At 49.6% G+C, this 20,600-nt stretch overlaps 2 protein-coding genes across 7 annotated transcripts in view; one reads left to right on the top strand and one right to left on the bottom strand.

The window, feature by feature from the left end:
- CCDC117 (coiled-coil domain containing 117) overlaps positions 1 to 20,600 on the bottom strand; it is a 297,697-nt gene that overhangs the window by 132,386 nt on the left and 144,711 nt on the right. The gene's annotated exons all lie outside the window — the stretch shown is intronic.
- TTC28 (tetratricopeptide repeat domain 28) overlaps positions 1 to 20,600 on the top strand; it is a 123,202-nt gene that overhangs the window by 80,724 nt on the left and 21,878 nt on the right. For 5 of the 6 annotated variants that reach the window (XR_009964296.1, XM_062616046.1, XM_062616033.1 and 2 more), the window contains 7 exons: positions 4,679 to 5,186; positions 13,157 to 14,498; positions 14,878 to 15,401; positions 16,825 to 16,934; positions 17,213 to 17,342; positions 17,771 to 17,989; positions 20,029 to 20,194. Coding sequence is in view for 5 of the 6 variants with exons in the window: in XM_062616046.1 (XP_062472030.1) it covers positions 4,679 to 5,186; positions 13,157 to 14,498; positions 14,878 to 15,401; positions 16,825 to 16,934; positions 17,213 to 17,342; positions 17,771 to 17,989; positions 20,029 to 20,194 (2,999 nt within the window). In the remaining variant the exon portion in view is untranslated. Of the gene's footprint in view, positions 1 to 4,678; positions 5,187 to 8,981; positions 9,088 to 13,156; positions 14,499 to 14,877; positions 15,402 to 16,824; positions 16,935 to 17,212; positions 17,343 to 17,770; positions 17,990 to 20,028; positions 20,195 to 20,600 lie in introns of those variants that run through there. The other variant, XM_062616075.1, reaches the window with a different exon arrangement.

Raw genomic sequence — 20,600 nt, 5'->3', positions numbered from 1 at the left:
GTATTTGCATAAGGCCCCATGGATCCTTTGCCTTTCTCCTGTCTTTAGCAGCTATTTTGGACAAAGTCAGCCTGACTGGATTCATACAGGTTTGTCCAGTTCAAATGTGATAGGATTAAGCAGAACAAAGGGAAGTCTGGCCAGTGCAGGAAATTTGGGAACGCACTAAAAAGGCCATATGTTTTGTTTTGTTTGGACTTGTGACTCAAAAGGGAAATGTAATACTTCCTGAGGATCTCCTTTAAATGTCCCCACTTGACCTCCACAGCACACGGGTTTTAGCTGAAGGAAACACAGTCTTCTGGTTTTACTTACCTCTCACGGTGTCTGCAGGGCCCAGACTCTGCTGAGGCCTGTACCTGATCACAGCAGAACAAATGAGGCAGAAAATGTGTCAGGGCTGCAAGTCAGGGAGCAGCTCTTTGGGTTTCAGCAGGCCTGCCTCAGCCAGGGCCTCCCCTATGGAGTTTCCAGTGAAAGTGGTACCCAGCTTTGTTAGGAGCAGGAGCAGCGCTGGGGTTGGCACAGGGCAGCACCCACTGCAGGAGTTCAGAGATTGCTCTGCCTGCACAAAGAGCTGCTCCAGGTCCTGTGAGATCCAAGTTTGGAACATGGTGGCTGCCTCTTCCGGGACTGACTTTGACTAGGGCATGAGTCACACCTCAGCGTCCCATCTCGGAGAAGCTTGTGGTTTTAAATGAGGGCTTCTTTTCTTACATCACCCCTAAAACTGTCAAGTCAGCCATCCGCCCTAAAGTGATTTCACACAGGAGCCTTTTAGACATGTCCAGAAAGCTACTAAATTCTGTCTACTTGGAACCAAGATATGTGAGTGCTGGCTGATGCTTATACTCAATGTTGAGGTCTACTTTGTAGTGTTTCTGGTCTCATGCACTGCACTGTTATGCTGCTGTCCTGCCTGTGTGCACAGCAGTGGACTAGCCCATACCTATAATACAAACAGAGCTTACGCATGCAAAGAAGTTAAGTGCTTATAGTGTTGCATTAACTGTAAGGTAACCTCTGTTACTTCTACACAGAACAGTTACACTCATGTAAGATACGGTGGGATTTGGTGAAGGCAGAACTCATCCTGTGATGCTTTCAGATTTAGGTATTCCTTTGTGTGTTCAGAACCAATCTGCTGAAGCTGCCTTCTCCTCACCACCCCCAGAATACACTCAGTGAACCAGGTAACGTTTGCTTACATGCAAGAGCAAGCACATGCCTGTGAGGAGGTGCTGCTTCTTGAAGAGAGCATGCTGCTGCCTGACCACAGATGGTACCAATGCACATCGCTGATCTTCTGGAGATGGCCCCACCACATCCTGTAGGATCAGGCACTGCTGCTACTCTGTGCCCGGAGGGAGAAGGGAAGTGGAGAGGAACAAGCATGAAAGAGCATGCTGCAGTGGGCTTTTGAGTTTCACAAATGCTTAGTCCATGCCTGTTATTCCCCTGCCTTGGTTGTAAAAGCTTGGTCTCTGATCAGTCTTAATGTCTGTGTGAGACTGCCTTACAGTAAGGTACCAGGCACAGCGTTCTCCCCTTGCCCATTTTAGAGCTGTTATAAAGTGTTCTTGTTTAAGGAGGCTGTGCAATCAGTTAAAGAATTGTTTAAATATAATATAATTAGGAAATTGCCATTCTCTTGCGAGGGTGAAATACCTAAGAAACACATCTCTCCCAGTCACCAGGTCCCTATTAGTTGTCATTCTGTGATGTACATCTGCTTAACATCACCCTTATTCAGCTGAAAAACTGAAGCTGTCTGTTGTTCCCAAGAAAAAGAGAGCAATTAGAAACCTTTTTCAGACCTCCCTTCTGTGCCTCAGCTCAGTGTCAGAAGAATATGCTTTTTATTAAAGTGATAAATTGCATAATTGAAGGTGTGAGCAACCCCCACTGTTAAGACTTGTATTTGTCAGATATATAAAGCATTGATTTTCTTTGTGTGTGGGTGCAAAGCCTACTGGTATGAAGCTGTAGTCTCCCATCACCCTGCTACCAAGCAGGGGTTTGTGCTAGCACAGCTGGAGTGTTCCAGTCATGTCAACCTTCACTCTCACTGCAGAATTTAGACTATTTGGTGGGTACATCTGGGAATAGCCCTACCTGCTGGCCCAGTGTGTGAGCTGCTTGGAGCTCCCAGTAGATCCTGTTATGGGGAGGATTTTATTAAGTCCACAGTGAAGAATTTATCTCTGGAATCCTATTACTACCCCCCTGAAGTGAGTCGTTGGTAACACAGATGTAACCACCACATTGTTCCTAAACACTGCTTTAATGTCAAGCTCCACAGTTGTCCCTCTGATTGCCCCCACGAGCACCTGATCCTCACCGAGCTGGAGAAGAGATGCTGCATGCACCTGAGGTGCTTGCTGTTGGCCAAACACCTCCCAGGCCCAAGAAACCTCTTGACCATGTGGCAGCGTGTCAGTAGCTGAGTCCCCGTCTTTCACGGTGTCACTGAGGAGCTGCTGCTCCCATCACTGGTCTGTGTTAATTTACAGCAGCAGAAGGAACTTGCTCGTCGCCGGTTACGGCGTGTCCTGGCAGTGTGCAGTCGGCACTGCGCCGCAGCTGCCCGGCCCACGCGTGGTGCTGCAGAGCGGTTCCTGCTCTGGCACTGCTGCTCTGCCAGCGTCCCTTGTGCCGGATGAGGTGCGTCTGCAGCGCTAAGTGAAAAGAATTAAGACCTTCAGAACTGTGGCAGTTCTTCCATTATAATTAAGCTGCCTGAAAGGAGGCCTCAGGGAGAACAAATGCAGCTTGGCTATTGACAGAGCTTCTTATAACTTCTCTATTTCATGACCTGTAAGTTGTGTTTAATAGCTAATCTGTCACCTCGGGTTCTTGTGTCAGAAAAGGTGGTTTCCCTGTTAATTTGAATCAGCACATGTTTACAGTTCCTCGGTGTGGAAATGCTGCTCTGTTAATGCTGCTGCCTCTTGCTCTGGCCAATAGATCTTCCTGCCTTAGCATGCCTTCCAATTGTGGTTTAAGTAGAAATGATCTTGAGGAAGGTTTTTTCTGCCACTGTTTTGAAAGTCACCAGAGGCTTGTTTCTTCAGAGACACAATTTCAATAGCAAAGTGTGGTTCCAGCTGTGAGGCACTGAGCTTCTTAACCAAACAGCACCAGTGTTGGGTGTGCTGGGGGGCCATCCAAGTCATAGCAGGGGGGAGAAGGGTGAGGCTGCCTCTTCACTGATAGCACAGGGTTATGCTGTTTCAAATAGCAAGGACAAGTGTCCTGAGATGCCCTGTCACCAACTCGGGTGGAAGGGAGGACTGGATCTTTCCTGAGCAGGGTGCTAGGGAAACGAGAGATGGATCTCTGTGCAATCACTCACCCTGACTGCTCCTTCCTGGAGGTCTGGGGATGGCTGTTCTGGAATTGGGTCACAGCAGCAGCTGGGCAGCAAAGAAAATGCACACTCAGGGACCACGGAGGACTTGGGTCAGGGCCTTGGCGGGAGCAGCAGTGCTGAGGCAGCACATGTGCATCAGGCAGAAGGAGCACATCCTGCCCTGGCTCCTTGCCCTGCTCTCTGGCTGCGTCTGCTCTGACCCTGCCATGGGGAAGCAAGAGCTGTGTCCTGGCAGATAGAGCAGGCAAAGGAAGCTGCTTCTCAGTTTTTCCTGTTAAATTACAGCTTGCTTTTCAGTGGTAAGAACTCAGTTTTCAAATAGCTGCATTTATTTAAGATGTCCCATGGGGACAGATGCTCCAGCTGCTGGAACACGGTTGTCTTTGCTGCAGTCCCAGGGTTGTTTGGGAGTCAGTAACAATGTTGTGTTAGAAGAGCCCTGGTGCTGCACAGTGAGGACTGTGGTCTTCAGAGCCATGGGGTGGTTGGCAAAGCAGAAGTACGTGAAGATGCTGGTGAATGCACACTGGTCTGCTGATGTTATAGGGTAAGCAGCAGAGTCATCTCCTGTCTTCAAGCCGATGTTGGCTGCAAGCGTGCAGATTCTCCAGCAGCAGGTATTCAATGTGTGTTTGTGCTGGAAAGGAAAGGCTGCAGAGTCCTTACAGAGGCCCAGCCTGTAACATCCTTACGTCAGGTTAAACTTTCTGCTCCTGGTCTCTGGCAGTGCCTTGGCAGCAGCCTGCAGGGTCTCAGGATGTAAGCTTACTGGGTGGAGGATGGAAGAGGGCCTTAGTTTGCAATGTACTCTGCGGGCGAGTATTGTCATTTGCCTTTTTACGCAGAGCTGCCGTACACTGGGTCGTTTTCTCTGTTGGCAGGACTTGGTGTAGATTTTAAAGATGTTAAAGGTCCTGGGAGGTGATGTGAGGTGTGGCTGCCTTCAGGGGAGGCTCTGCTCTGTGAGACAGCTCAGGTTGGTCCTGGAGCAGTTTCCTGCAGCGATGGCCCTCTGTTTCCTCAGTGGTCTCTGCACTTCTTCAGGGCTGTCCTTCCCCTCTACCATGCACACTGTACGCTTCAGAGAAAGAGCTGATCGTTGCCCTGTCTTCCTGAGTCAACCCTGTTCCTCCTGCCCCTGCCTCAGCTGCTCTGAGGGGTGTAGAAGAGCTCGGAGAGCAGGTTTTCTAGCTGGTAGTCACATTCTTTCTCCAGAATGGCCTTTTGTGGCTTGGATTTCTAGACTGGGGCCATCTGACTTGTTTCCATGAATACTTGACTGACTTCTGTCTCTTATCCCTGCAGGCAGCATCCTCAGCACTGAGCAGTCTGGGCCATGTGTACACAGCCATTGGGGACTACCCAAACGCACTGGCAAGCCACAAGCAGTGTGTCCTCCTTGCAAAGCAGTCCAAAGATGAGGTCTCCGAGGCGCGGGAGCTGGGCAACATGGGAGCAGTGTACATTGCAATGGGGGATTTCGAGAATGCGGTGCAGTGCCATGAACAGCACCTGAAGATCGCCAAGGAGCTGGGGAACAAGCGAGAGGAAGCTCGAGCCTACAGCAACCTGGGCAGTGCTTACCACTACCGGAGAAACTTTGACAAGGCTATGTCCTACCACAACTACGTGCTGGAGTTGGCCCAGGAGCTGGCTGAGAAGGCCATTGAGATGCGAGCTTATGCTGGCTTGGGCCATGCAGCTAGATGCATGCAGGACCTGGAGAGGGCTAAGCAGTACCATGAAGAACAGCTGCACATCGCTGAGAGCCTGCAGGACCGAGCTGCTGAAGGCAGAGCCTCCTCCAATCTAGGTAAGGCCCTGATATGGAGCAGAATTTGTCAGGGAACGCAGTGACCATCAGATCTGCTTCCAGGGCGCAGGAGGTTTCCTGTGAGCTGTCTTCTCAGTTGCCCACTTTCACTAGCCTGTCTTCATTAGTTGAGCAGGCACTTGGCAGATTGTGTGCTGATGTAGTGTATCACAAGTCCGTTCCTGCTGCTTCTTCACAGCACCAGGTGTGGAAGCCTCCAAAGAATCGTTTCCATCTCTGCCATAGGATGTGGTGTTTGTGCTGCTGACGTTCCAGATGCCACTGGGGGTGTGTTCTCAGCTGGCTGGGAGTGGCAGAACAGGGCTGGTGTCTGTATAACAAAATGTGTGTTTGCTGGCAGCCCCTCAATCTCTTTCAGGCTGCCCCATGCTGCAAATTTAGCTGCTGGCAGTTGGTGCTTGGTTCATTTGTAGGTGCTAATTGTATTCCGATGTTATCAACAGCAGGTAATTGAAAAGAGCTTGATGAATTACTTAATTTCTCTTAATAGCTGAGTCTTCAAGAGCTGAATGAAGAAGATAAGGTGAACTGGAGAACACAGAACAGGCCTAGCTTTCTAACTAGTGTTTTGAATCTTCTCCTTTACAGGAACTGAGGCAAATGTGTGAGGCAAAATGAAGCAAAAGTGCTTGTGGCTGCTTAGCTAGAGAGCAGTGAGCACTGACTCTTTTAGCAACAGGCATCCAACAGACAAGGGCTGGGGGATGAAGCCTTGCATCTGGATTCCTCTAGTGTTTATGGAAGGGCTTTTGCAGAGAACAGCAGCAGATGCATCCAGCAAAACACAAACCACATCCCCTATCTCTGGTGCCATCACAGGGCTGGTCTTGGGGAGAAGCAGCATGAGGGACCCAGTGGTCTGTGATGGGGATAGAGGGACCCGCATGGAGGGGCAGGATCTTGGGTTATCCAGGCAGGGGGCAGGGTGAGGTGTGAACCGTGCGTCCTTGGTGGGGAGATGGAGGTGTTGTGCTTGGCTGTGCTGGGGGAGCACACCTGGCTTCCCAGCTCATGGTCAGCGCGAGGGAAAGCTCCTCTTGCTGTGAAGCTTCACATAATGTGATGGGTTCCAGTGGAAGCTGACCAGAGGGTGTGCAGGCTCTTCTGGTGGCATGACTGCGTTCAGCCATGAGCGCCTGTGAGATGGGGGTGGATGTGCTCTGAGCAACACTGGTGAACCTGCAGAGATCAGATCCACATTCATTTGCCTTCTTTCTGAAGCACTTGCTGCTCTCTAGAGAATTGCCCCAGTTCTCTCTAAGCAAATCCAGGAAACAGAGGAGAAGCAGTCTAGGGAAAAGGGGAAATGGAAGCTGTCACTCGGTTTTTAATTCCCTGCATCAGTGTGGTGATGAGCCATCTTGGGGTTTCCCTGTCATCTCCTCCTGGTTTTGTGAGCCCTTTGCTGCTGGGCAGACCACAGCAATCCTGTTCTGTTCTGTAGTATTTCTTCCAGTTGCCTCTGTGTTCAGTGGAGTCTGTCTCTGGGCTACTGAGCATCATAAAAAAACCCCAACAAACTGGTAACTGGTACAGAAACATTGAGAGGAGATGGGCTTAGCAATTCACTGCAAGCGCTGATACTGTAGCTGCTTTGCCTCACCCCAGAATTAAAAAGCGCTGTTGCTTCTCACCCTTCACGGGAACCGCTTGCAGCTTAAATTCTCTCGCCATTTTGCTGGCTCAAAATCAGTCAAGTTAGAACTAGAAAATTCAACTTAATATCATTATTAATCTTAGAGCAGCTTTGGATTTAATGATGCATTCAGCATGTAAGTCCAGAAATTTTTGTAAAAAAAAAAAAAAAAAAAGAGGGAGTGGGGGGGACAGGGAGTTTTGATGCAGCAAAGAATGTTGTTCTTGTGCTGGATTTAAGCCTAAATCTAACTCTCAGTTGGTATGCTGACTCAGCCACTTTGCACTTCATATTTAAATAGTTTTCCTAGCTTCTGAGTGCAGGATCTCACGTTTCAGCCGTTATTTGGCTGTATTTTTGTCTTCTCTGTCAGGGTTAAGTTATACTGGAAAAAGAGAACATACAGTTCTTGTTGAGAAAGTCTATTACTGTTGTTTAAAATGCATTCAGTACCAATTAAAAAGCCAAGTCTTAATTGTCTCTTTCATCTAATCCACATGCAAAACAAAACCTCATCAAAATAACCATGCTGACAGGCAAAAAAAAAAATGTATCTGAGTGTGTTTCTGTGCCAGAATGCTGGAGTTGGCCTCTGCTGAAGCGACAGACATTTTCTGTTTGCATTTCATGGATTTAGATGGTGAGCTCTCTTAAGTGTGTTGTCTAATGCTGAGCAAGACACACACAGAATGTGACACAGCCCAGCTGCTGTAGTGCTCTGCAGGGAGACATTATGCGCTCCAGGACTCGGTAAGCAGAAGGTAATGGACTGAGGACAAGTCACAGCATACCAAGCCCTCCACAACAAGGAGATGTGGAGTTTAACCAGAAGTCTCAGACTGTCAACCTTTGCAAAGCATATGGTGGTTCCAGATGCCAAGGCTCCATGCAGAGAGCTGGCTGTCAGCCTCTGCAGCTCTTCAGGGTCCTCACTGCGATGGAGAGAGGACACTTCAGTTGATTAATAACACAGTTTAAAGTCCCCCTTGGTGCTTAGCATCTCTTTGCAGCTACAAGAGAACTTTTCTCCCTGTGTTCACGTGCTTGTCATCTTGTCCAAAGGACCCAGGTATTTTCTCTTGAGGCATTTTTGCAGTTGGGGTCAAAAAGTGGTGGTTGCATTTGGCCACCTGCTCCCTGATGCTGAAGGTGAGTGACCGCCTCGGGTCCCTTTGCCCCTGCTCTGACTGCACCCAGCCACAGTGCAGCATGCATGGGTACTGTCAGCATCAGCACGGAGGCTGGATGTGCTTTTCCCACCCTGTGTGAGCTTCAGAACCTCTTCTGCTCCGTGTCAGCTTTCAGCATGTTCTGAAGGAGCAGGTCAGTGGAGAGCAATGTTAGCTCAGTCTAAGCTGGAAGCCGTGATGCATCCACCATGACATAACCCCACCACAACACAGAGGTTTGCTCTGCATTTGATAGTGCCAGTGAGGACTGGAGGTCCCTTTGGCTTCTGCCAGCCTCCAGCATGGGAGCTGCAAAGACTGCTTCAGTGTTGGTCTGGCACTTTTTTACCGTACCGAATTCACAGAATCATAGAATCAGCCAGGTTGGAAAAGATCTTTAAGATCATCAAGTCCAACCTTTACCCCAGGATTTGTGCCTGAGCTGGGAAAATCTGTGTTTTGCGGAGGCAGAATACAGCTTCTGTGATTATTTTCCTGATGTCTTACAGAGGTTTCTACCCAGATCTGTGTTCGTCATTAAGGAAGGAAAGCTTGTGAATTAATGTAACTTGTGCCGGTTTTGGTGCTTTATATTAGATACAAGGCAATAAAGGCTGTCTCTGGCCATCTCCCTTCATGTTTGCTGGGTTCTTGTCTTGTGTCTGTTGTGCTGTGTCTTCTAAGTGCTGTTCCAGAGTGTGGTCTAGCTGCCTGACCAGGAGACTCTCTTTTACTTGGAAGTCAATGATTTTAGCTGTAAGAATGAGTTAGAATGCTGATGCAATGATGTGTTTCTGGATCCTTCTTTCTTAAGTGCCACAGCAGATGGGTGACAGCTCGAGCAAACTAATGTGACAGCAGGCTCCAAGGGTGAGGAGAGCGCAGCTTTGTTCTCTGTTATGCTACTTGGTTTTGTCCTGGGTATCTCCTGGTAAACATTTGTTCATTGTTTTTCTCCTTTCTTGGCAGTAAAGAGGATGACTAAAAGATTTAGGACTTTGAAGGCTTCATCTCCCATCCATCTACGAACCTCATTTTTGTCTGTTGAGGAATGCACAAAGAGAGAATATATTTGGTAGGTGATGATTTTGGAGTCCAAGTCAGAACCTTTCCTTCCTGGGCTGTCCTTTGTAATTACTGCTGGCAAATGATGGAAGCACAGCAGGAGGTGCTGTGTGGGGTCTCTTACCAGGTTCCTTTTTTCCCCAAGAGCAACCTCAGTCTTTTTAGATGAAATTTTGGGAATTTGCTTGAGCAGGGCTTGCAATAGAGAGCAGCTTTTTTGGTGGACGTAGTTTTCAGGGTGAAACTCCATCTATAGCCTCTCCAGAGAATGGCAGCGTGGGCTGTTTCAGTAACCTTCTAGTATAAATTGTATTTCTCTGGCTGCCATTTGCCTTTCAAAGCCATGCTCACTGTCTGACTTGCTGCCTTCCTGTCCCATTTTCTTTTTCCATCATGTGGGACAGGAGAGATGGTGTCTTGGGGCAGGAATTCCCATTATTGCCAGCCCCAGATACTCAGTTTCATATCTATCCTCAAGTATAGTACGAAGTGCAGTGGGAGAGAGTTTGGGTTGGGTCAATATCCCTGACATTCTTCCTCCATTCTGAGTTTCTCCATGTTAAGGGCGAGTGGCAATTACAGTGAGCGTAGGATTTCTCACTCGCATCCTCATCTTTTATCCACCACTCCTGTGGACACAGCACCCGAGTTGTCAGTGGCATTTTAACAAGGGTTCACTGTGTGCTGACTTCTCTCGTTCTTCATAGTGGAGTTTCTTCAGGGTACATACCCTTTGAGGCTCAGCTGTGGCATCTTGTGTGCTCACTAGGGCCTCCTAAAAGACGTTAGATACCAAAGACTTTTCTTCTCTGTCAAGTCAGCTGGGTATTTGCTAAAATAATCTCCAGTGCTGTGAGAGGTGCTGATCCAAGGAAGGTAAGGTGGCTGAGATGGAAAAATAAGGAGAGGAACTTTGTGACAGGAGTATGATTCACACCTTAAAGCTGGTGATACAGAGGTGGCCAGAGAAACCTCAGTCTGATGGATGGAGCATCTTGTGCTCTGCACACAGCAGTAGATATACTAGTACAAGAGCTGTTTAGAAGGATTCCTTAGGCACAAGAGAAATTGCAAGCCAAAGTATGGATTTCACACCAAGCTACTGACATTATCTCTTAATACGTTCTTTTAATGTATCAGATGCTAAAAGCAGCAACTTGAATTCATGCTGCTTCAACCCCTCTTGCAGGCAGGCAGCTTTGCAGATCTTTTTTTCAGCCTAAATTTTCCCATCTCAGTGCCATGTGAACAATAGAGGCACCAAGTCACAGGCCGGACCTTCCTGGGTGTTGTCTTGGTTTCTAAGGTATCAGCTTGGAAACTGATCTAGGTGTAGGCACATGGATATTAAAGCAATTATAGCATGTTCCGGATGAGCAGAATCCCTTGCAGCCCAAAATGAGCCTCTCTTTTTTTCCTAAGAGGTTTCTGGTCTGTTTCGTCCAGTTGTTTTGTTGCCAGAGATTGCAGTGAAGGAGCTTGCATCACACAGGACATGGGAAAGAATGTGAAACAGTTTGTGCTTGACATGGCTTGCAGATAAAACATACGTGAAACCAGTAGCAAACTGCAGTCAGTGTCCCCTTGGAGCAAGCCATGTGTCTGCAGTCCAGAGCCAGGGTTGAATCTGGCTTTGGCAAGAACTTTGTTTAAGTGTATAGCTGAGGGTAGACTGAGGATGGGAAAACACAATTGCCAGAGAGACAGAGAGCAGGATGCTTGGAAATCAGGGCAGGGATGGCAGCTTGTACAGAAAGGGTGATGAGCACCACTGAGCAGCAACAACACAGCAGGGAGTGAGCGGGGTGAGGGCTCTCACTGCAGGCACGAGGGCAGTGAGGCTCAGCAGGGACTAGCAGACAGTGTGTGGTGCGTTGCTGGCAGACTCTGTCCCTGGGGTCTCTGTGAGATCTGGGGGGTGTTTCCAGCCTCGTGATGGGAAGGGACTGTATGAGTTCCTCCCGGTGTCTGACCTCCTGGCCAGTCTTCCTCCTGCCTGCCTGTGGCTTGGCGTTTCAGCCTGTTGCCATCTGCAAACCTCAGCAGGTTGTGGCTGGGAGCTGCTGGCAGTGTCCTGGTGGCGTTTTTCCTACTCAGTTCCTTGAGAAGTAAGGCTCTGTTTTACTTCTCAGAGTGACACATTTGGGATTGATGAAGCATAAGGAAATGATCTATGAATGTGCTTTATAGAGAGGCTTGCTGATGAGTTCTTTCCTGTCCTGCAGCAGCCACTTCTGGCTGGGATATCATTGCTCATGTCATGGCTTGGTGGCATAAGCACCTTCAAGCAGGTGGCCTAAGAGCAAATGGTCTGTGTGCTCTGCAGCACCATGGCAGTGCAGGCACAACTCTTGGGAGGCAAACAGCATGTTTTTGAGGCAGTGTGTGCTCCAACAATAGCGGATGTCTGGGTTCCTGGGGTAATTCTTCGGCTCATGAGTAGTTATTGCTGGCCTCAGACACTCTTCCAGAAAACCTGCAAAAGCTCAGGGTTACCCAGGGAATCAGTGATTAAACTGAGAACAGAGGAAGATGCCTCCAGCAGCGTTGAATCCAGTCTCCTGTTACTGCCTATGCCATGTAACACAAATACCATGATTCAGAAACTAACCACGCTCCATTTTACAGTGATGTTGTTCTACTGTAGGGCAGTAGAACAACAAGAAGGCTGTTCTGGACTCTTGGTACTGTGGCAGTGAAAATAATTTCTAGGATTCATGCCCTCTGTTCTTAACCAGCATTGGTCTTTAAATTAATTCTTCTGCATCCAATGGGGATGTGCCTTTCTATACTGGAAGTAATTTGCTGAAAAGCTCCTTTTCTTCCTGTTTCCAGATGATGACTCTGCCCTGGAAGTTTTGAAGTAGATGTCTGTGCTTATTTTACTGCTGATTTTCATCACCCCGTTCTTGTTGCCCTGGTACATAAGGTTGTCTCATCCTTCCTCCATAATAATCCCATCCTTCCAGCTTTGTTGGAGCTGAGGAAGGATTTGGGCAAGAGGTGGACTAAGACAGCGGGGATCCGAGTCCCTCCTGCCACGAGCTCTAGCTTTGGTCATGATTGTGGTGCAGGGGACAGAAACAAACTGTCAGCAGCAGCCAAGCGTCTGCTGTTTGGATCCTGGTTTCTTCTGCCCCTGTTTTCTAAATGGCCTTGTCCTGGCGCCTCGTTAGGAAAGTGAGCAGGATTTCTGAGCAACTTGCTGTGACAAGCGCAGGTAACACAGCCACAGTGCTTCATGCTGACATAATAGAACCTTGGTTTCACTTTGCGAGGTCCAGATTGCCTCAAGGAAGCAAATTTCAGCCCTCGCCTTCCGGGCTCACTTGGAAAACCTCTGTCTTCAAACCAAGATGGGGCTGGTGCGCAGGCCTGATGAGAGCATGCCGCACTGGCCAGCGATGGGAGGGCAGCCGCATCCTGATCCTCCACATCTCTTCCCCCTGAACATGATGGGTGTGATGTGGAGATGGAAATTGGAAGCCGTTTTCTTTTAGGGGCAGGGAAAGACCTGAAGCTGTTTTCAGGTATCAAGGAACTGATGAATCTGCAGGGTCAGTGTCTTCAGGGGCTTCCTCAGTGGCTCCTGGATCTCTGGGCGTGCTCACAAGTGTTTGCCGAGGAGCCACGTGTATTGCTGGCACAGAGTTCAGTTGAAGCAGGAGTTTTAATGTTGGCAGAATCAGAGCTCCTGTCTCTCAGTAAGTACAGGATGGTTTGACTGAAATTGAAAAGCAAATGCAGATGCTTCCTTGTTCAGCGTGCGGAGTATGAGCTCTGGAGCCAGCAGGTACCACCAGACCGGGGGTGAGGGGAAGCAGAATGATTAAAACAGGAAATGGGCATTTTATAAGCCAAGACGTGCAGTTGTGATTCTGTGCTTGAGGTGTCACACACGCTCCGGGATTTGCCTGTTCGGAGCAAGGAAGCGGTTCACGTGAGAAGGGCTGTGCTGGGGGTGCACTGGGTGCTGTGGGGAAGGGCCGGGCTGCAGGGAGCCCCTGGCACGGCGTGGTCCTGCACAGGGGTTTGTGTGGAGCAGTGGTTTCGTTGAGCCCGTGTCTGTTGTTTTGCAGGAATCATTCACCAGATGAAAGGCGACTACGACACTGCACTGCGGCTGCATAAGGCACATCTGTCCATAGCCCAGGAGCTGAGCGATTACGCAGCCCAGGGCCGGGCCTATGGCAACATGGGCAATGCTTACAACGCGCTCGGCGTGTACGACCAGGCTGTCAAGTACCACCGGCAGGAGCTGCAGATCTCCATGGAAGTCAATGACCGTGCCTCCCAGGCATCCACGCACGGGAACTTAGCGGTTGCCTATCAAGCGCTGGGTGCTCATGACCGTGCTCTGCAGCACTACCAGAATCATCTCAACATTGCTCGGGAGCTGCGAGACATCCAGAGTGAAGCACGGGCCCTCAGCAACTTGGGCAACTTCCACTGCTCACGAGCAGAGTACGTGCAGGCAGCCCCTTACTACGAGCAGTACCTGCGCTTGTCCCCAGAGCTGCAGGACATGGAAGGGGAGGGGAAGGTTTGCCATAACCTTGGCTATGCCCATTACTGCCTTGGGAACTACGAGGAAGCTGTTAAGTACTACGAGCAGGACCTTGCCTTAGCGAAGGATCTGCATGACAAACTGAGCCAAGCTAAAGCCTATTGCAACCTGGGTCTGGCCTTCAAAGCCTTGATGGACTTCAGCAAAGCAGAGGAGTGTCAAAAGTACCTGTTGTCCTTGGCTCAGTCTCTGAACAATTCCCAGGCCAAATTCCGAGCTCTGGGGAACTTGGGGGATATTTTTGTCTGTAAAAAAGACGTAAATGGTGCAATAAAATTTTATGAGCAGCAGCTGAGTTTAGCCCATCATGTTAAAGACAGGAGACTGGAAGCCAGTGCCTACGCAGCCTTGGGCTCTGCATACAGAATGGTACAGAAGTGTGACAAGGCTTTAGGTTACCACACGCAGGAGCTGGAGGTGTACCAGGAGCTGGGAGATATGCTGGGTGAATGCAGAGCACACGGGCACCTTGCCGCAGTGTATATGTCACTTGGGAAGTACACCATGGCCTTCAAATGTTACGAAGAACAGCTGGAGCTTGGGCAGAAGTTGAAGGATCCCAGCATAGAAGCCCAGGTCTATGGTAACATGGGCATTACCAAGATGAACATGAATGTCATGGAGGAGGCTATTGGCTACTTTGAACAGCAGCTGGCCATGCTGCAGCAGCTCAGCGGCAATGAGTCTGTGCTAGATCGGGGCCGAGCATACGGGAACCTGGGAGACTGTTACGAGGCTCTGGGAGATTTTGAGGAAGCTATCAAGTACTATGAACAGTACCTGTCTGTGGCTCAGAGCTTGAACCGCATGCAAGATCAGGCAAAGGCCTACCGGGGCTTGGGCAATGGGCACAGGTAAGGAGCGCTGCACGCGTACTCTAGTGACAGATGGGGAAGTGCACATGGGTGCGCTGTGTTACTGATGGGGTGTGTTTGTGTGGCCATTGTACATGTGCAGGGGGATGTGGCACAGGAGCGAGTAAGAGTCCTCTGGGTGCTGAGGACTCTGCTACTGGCTCAAATAACGAAGCTGATGTTGCTCTGCCTTGAGAGGAAGAGAAGTTCACAGGGTGGCAGAAGAAGGAGGTTGATGCAAAGCTGCTGGGGATGTCTCCTAGAGGGAGCGTTTGTCTCTGCTGGAAAGGCCTGAGCTGGCCTCTAGAGAAAATGACAAAACGTCTTCTTTCAGGAAAATACTGGCAAAAATAAATGCTGCTGTTTTCTTTCCTTGTAGGGCCATGGGAAGTTTGCAGCAGGCTCTGGTGTGCTTTGAGAAGAGGCTTGTAGTGGCACATGAGCTGGGGGAGGCATTTAACAAAGCACAGGCGTACGGGGAGCTGGGCAGCCTGCACAGCCAGCTGGGCAACTACGAGCAAGCCATTTCCTGCCTGGAGCGGCAGCTCAACATCGCTCGGGAGATGAAGGACCGGGCCTTGGAGAGCGATGCTGCCTGCGGGCTCGGGGGGGTCTACCAGCAGATGGGAGAGTACGACACAGCCCTGCAGTACCACCAGCTGGACCTGCAGATTGCAGAGGAGACCAACAACCCCGCTTGCCAAGGCCGAGCCTACGGGAACCTAGGCCTGACCTACGAGTCCCTGGGCACCTATGAGAGGGCAGTGGTTTATCAGGAGCAGCACCTCAGCATTGCAGCACAAATGAACGACCTGGTAGCCAAAACTGTGTCTTACAGCAGCCTGGGGAGGACTCATCATGCCTTGCAGAACTACTCTCAGGCTGTGATGTACCTGCAGGAAGGTAAGAAGCTGAATTATGCAGCACAACACGTACTGATAGGTGTGGGGGATAGGAGGGAAACCTGAAGACATGGAGAGAAGCGGGGTCCTGTGAGCGTGACACTAAGAGGATGTGTCTGGCTGGCAGTGGCCTTGGATGCACAAGCTCTTGCAGACATCGTAGCTACTGCTGACCGTCCGTGTGAGTAGCTGTCCAAGGGGACTGTTGTGGTCAGCACATCGTGTCAGTCAGAGCCTTCCTGGTGTCCTGTAGACAAAGCATTGCAAGGCATGATCTGTGCCTTCCTGGGGCGCCTCAGCTTTGAGCTTTAATCCAGACTGAGCCTGGCAGAGTCTCTTTATAAAGCTGGTTTGTGCCTGAGCCTAGAAGGTGTAAACATGCTCTAAGAACAGCATTGCATACCAGGAATTGGCTCTGGAGAGCCACATCAGGTCATGATGGGTCTGGCCGACCCTGAGAGAAGTTCTAAACTGATGTGTGCCTTGCTGATAGCCACCTGGTTTTATCTTCTGTGTTCAGGTGGGAGGGATACCAGGCAGGTAAATGTCCTCTAAGGTGTGAGTAGGAGCAAGTTGTGTTTGATAGGGAGGCGGGGAAGGTTCGGTCCTCAGAGTCCTGGAGCCACCTGCTGCTGCTGAGCCCCAGGGCCAGCGCTGACTTCTGAGTTGTGCTGCTGCAGGGGATCCCAGCCTGCAGACAGCGTCTGTTCAAGGGGGTGGCTCTTTGGTGGGGAAGATGATCGGCATAGCTGGAGTGTGTGAAGCTGGAAGCCGAAGAATTAATTACATCGGTTAGCCTGGTTTTCCTGAAACTGACCTTGGCAGCATTCCATATGCTGAGGGAATTCAGTTCAGTTGGGAGAGAAACTGAATACAGCTCCTTCTCCTTGGGTGACACAGAATTCCTGAGGAGCCTGCTGAGGCTGCCTGTAGCCGAGCTGCATGACGGTGGCCAGGGCCCTGCTCCCCACCTGTGGGAAGCCTGAGGTGCCTCAGAGGAGGCATCCCTGTTGGCAGGGCCCGTGGAAGTGAGAGGTTTGGAGCAGTGTGGAAGTGGGGACAACTCAAGGTGCTGCTGGAAGTGAAATGAGCCCCAGGTCATTCATGCCAGGACCCTGCCCTCTGCTCTGGCTTGGTACGTGAACCATGCAGAGCCTGCCAGAAAGCTGGTGGGAAACGAGCCAGTAATGGGGCAGGAGGCGTCTCATGGCATTGTTTGGCAGCTCAGTGTGATTTTTGTCTGTGTGGCTTTCAAGGTTTGAAAGTCAAACTTCCCAAAGGGGCTTACTGAGTGTGTCTCAGGGGACAGCTCCAGCTCCCGCTTGCCACAGGTGCCCTGGGCCCACGTGAGCCCACAGAAGGGCTCCCCTGGGTTGCCAGAGCCCTTCTCCCCTTCAGCCCTCTCTCCCTCTGACACCTTTCAGGGCTGAGGCTGGCAGAGCAGCTGGGACGCAGAGAAGATGAAGCCAAAATCCGTCATGGCCTTGGCCTCTCCCTCTGGGCGAGTGGGAACCTGGAGGAGTCTCAGCACCAGGTACACCTGCTCTGCCTGGGCTGGTGGCTTGTGCCCTCTGAGCCCCGTGGGTCATTCCTGTCCTCAGGGGAGGGAACCTCTGCTACATCCTCTGGAGGAGCTGACTCTCGCTCAGGCTCCATTCAAAGTCACCTCCTCTCTGCTGGGGTGCTGCCATCCTGAGGGGCTGGCGGAGGCAGACTGCCCCTGCCTGAGGGTGTGTTGGATCCTCCTGCTCCCCCAGCCAGGGCTCTGTGCTGTGTCTGTAGGGAGGTGACTGTGGCTGTTCTCCCTCCCAGCTCTACCGGGCCTCGGCGCTGTTTGAAACCATCCGGCATGAGGTGCAGCTCAGCACAGACTACAAGCTGTCACTCTTTGACCTGCAGACATCCTCCTATCAGGCCTTGCAGCGAGTACTTGTCAGTCTCGGTAAGAGATACCATCATATGGTGAGTCTTAATGCCAAACCCATGCCAAGAGCTCAGCTGATGTCATGGGGCAGCAGTTTATGATGCATTCTTCACTCCCCAGCTGTCCATCACACCACAGCAGTTCTTTGCCAGAGCATAAATAAGGCTGTCTTGCTCTGGGTTTTGGGTGCCTTTGGATCTTCTTTCTGGCTTCCTCCATTCCTTTGTATTTCTGTGGCTCATTTTCCCACATACTGTGTTACTGCCTGCAGCCAGGATGATCTGTGGGACTGTATTCCAGTGCAGAGGCCACTCTTTCCAGAAGGAAGTGCTGTGACCCTGCTTCCTCAGGTTTTAGTTCAGGCTGGGATAGCAGCTGTCCCGGTTCCTGCCCATTGCACTGCAGACCACATTGGTGTCAGGTCCGAGATGACTTTGTCTTTTCAGGTCACCATGATGAAGCATTGGCAGTAGCAGAGAGAGGCCGAACGAGGGCGTTTGCTGACCTGCTCGTGGAACGTCAGACTGGGCAGCAGGACTCTGACCCCTATTCTCCGGTGACCATTGACCAGGTCCTGGAGACAGTGAATGGCCAGAGGGGACTTGTTCTCTACTACTCACTGGCTGCAGGTTATCTGTACAGCTGGCTGCTGGCTCCTGGGGCAGGTGAGGTCCTGTTTGGAGTTGAGAGCCTGTGAACAAGCCTTACAAAGGGAGAGTTTTGTATCATTTGTAGCTAGGAATAAGTCTGGGACCAGAGTGAATGTACAAGGGAATCCTTTCTATCCAGTACCTTAAAGCTGAATAGACTGAAGACTGTGGCATAGCTGCAGCAATAGTGACATAAAAGTGCTTATTCAGGGCTTTGATGTTGACCTGGAGATGGAAATGTTTCACGGGTTCAATATTTCCATTTTCAGCCTCCAATCTGTATATATTTCCCACAGGGCAGAGCAGTAATGAGATTCCAAGTATGTTGGCTCTGTCAGAATCTTCTATGCATAAGAATCCCTACTTTAATTACATTTCTGTGCTTTATCCTTCCAAAAGCTTTTGACATTTATTCACTGAAGTGGGTTACAGAAAACAGAAGGGCGTCCCCACTTCCTGATATGCCATTGAACTGCCTGATCCTCTGAATTCTCCTCATCTGAATGTGGGAATACTTATCACAGAGAAGCAAGGAGGATTAATTTGAAAGGCTCTTTGCAAGCAGCTGCTCTTCATTATCTAATAAAGTGGTGACTGCAAATTTTCATGAGTTCTTTCTGGCTATAATTTAATAATTGCAGCCCTTTGCCATGACACAGCTAAAGCGATAAAAAGCGCTATTGAGATTGCACCAGAAATGCTTGGTGAAGGGAAGTAAATATTGACATGTGCCTAACTTCAGATGGGGTGACAGTGATTGGAAGATGTGCTTTGTGAGGAATTTTGCAGTGTTGGATGTACACATGTAAGATGGTGGTGTCCTGCTATGCAGCCAGTCACTGACTGGCTCCTCAGGCTTGCAGTTTGCACAGTAAAATGTCAGTAATTGTCTAGTATTAATATCAGGCTGAGCTTACTGAAATGATGTGGATCAGAGGTGGGGGTTTGTTACGAGGCTTTGTGACCAGTCTTCCCCTTGCCTGCGCTGGGTCTTGGAAAAAAACAGTTGCACCCTTCAAGTGCATGGGTTCGTGACTGCCTCCTGAAAGCCACTGTCAGGCGTTGGGCAGGAAAGGGCTGTGGTGCTTCAAGGGTTCCACTTGAGCTGTTTTGCTGGGGAGCTCTTTAGCAGTGATTCCAGCCCAGCCCTGATGACTTCTTCTTCTTCTGTTAGTGCTGACAGAGAGAGTAGCTGCTGTGACAGCCCAAGAGCCTCATTATCCCACTGTAGATGGTACCCTTAGAGCCTCCTCACTGATTCTCTATTTGCTGCTGTTGCTGCAGAAGGAGTTGCTTTATTCCTTTTTCCTCCTCTTCTTAACTGGTTCAATAATTTATGCTGTTGAGGAAAACAGGGCATCCAGAGCAGCCTTTACTGTTGATCACAGGCTGTAGAATTAATTATATCAGGAAGGATATGCCAGTCTGAGTGGAGAAAGGTTTTATTTGCAGTAATAGTTGAATTCTTAGCAAAACATTGAGTGTCCTTTAGCTGGTTTACCCATTGTGGAAAGCTGTCTTTTAATATTTTACTATGCATTAATCCTTCTTTTTCTTTCTTCGTATATAATGTATTTTCATGCATATGGGTGAAAAGAAAATCTTTGTGTGACACGAGGAGACTCTGCTTTAGTAATAACACTCCTGTTCAGCGTTTGAGCCCTGTGTGTTCAGTTTATGTGATCAGAGGCTATTAATAAGCATTTTTCATGTACATCTACTGAAATGTGAGTTACTCTGGTAGGTGCTTTTATGAAAGATCTGTTTTATAATTTATGAGAGTGCTGCAATAGCAAATTCATTCTGAGCATTGCATAAAAGTACTGCTCTGCTTTTGTACCTCTGAGCCACCATCTCCAAAGTACAAAACCAGATTTTAAAAGCCAGGCTCTAACAGAGAATACTGGGAAAGCCCTTGGAGCCATGGCACAGAATCCTGCGCCTCAGTTGTCCTGGAAATGCCAAATGCTTGGGGCTGTGCCACCTTCTTAGCCAGCTGCTGGGAGCACTGTGTCTGCCCTGCAAAAATCACCTGTGATTCTGGTGCCTTGCAGGAATTCTGAAATTCCATGAATGTTATCTGGGTGACAGCCTGACAGAACATGCCGGGGACTTCCATGAAGCCAACAGCGTGACCCTGCAGACAGTAACAAACTCTGCTCTGGAACAGCACATCTCGAGTGTGCGGGAGGCCCTGGGAGTGGAGTCCTACTACACCCGGTATGTTGGGATGGGGGGGGTCTGGCATCCTGGCTCCCACTCTCCCTCTGAAAGCAGTTTACAGCAGTCTGGGCTGAGCTGATGGGCTGAGCAGCCTGAGAACTGAGAGTCAGAGCACGGGCAAATTTTCACTGCACAACACAAAATATTGCTTTATCTTTGTGTGTATGGCTGTTTTCCCCAGGTACCTCTGTAGGCGTATGCAGATAAGGTTTGAACCCATAGGCTGGGTAATGAATCTGTATCTTGGGTGAGATGGCTTTTTGTAACCACGACACTGATTATTTGTAAGTGACGGTACAAGATAAAAACAGATTTAAAAACCCTACACTACAATTCTGAAAACTCCTGGTGAATGTGGTGTTTGAGCCTCTGAGCGTGACATTGGAGCCTGGAAGTTCCTTTG

This window comes from Pezoporus occidentalis, unplaced genomic scaffold (assembly GCF_034315485.1).
Source record: "Pezoporus occidentalis ecotype Australia unplaced genomic scaffold, CSIRO_AGI_Poc_V1 ctg102, whole genome shotgun sequence".
Taxonomy (NCBI): Eukaryota; Metazoa; Chordata; class Aves; order Psittaciformes; family Psittacidae; genus Pezoporus; species Pezoporus occidentalis.
Note: the sequence above shows the minus strand (reverse complement) of the source record. Positions and strands in the feature narration are given on the sequence as shown.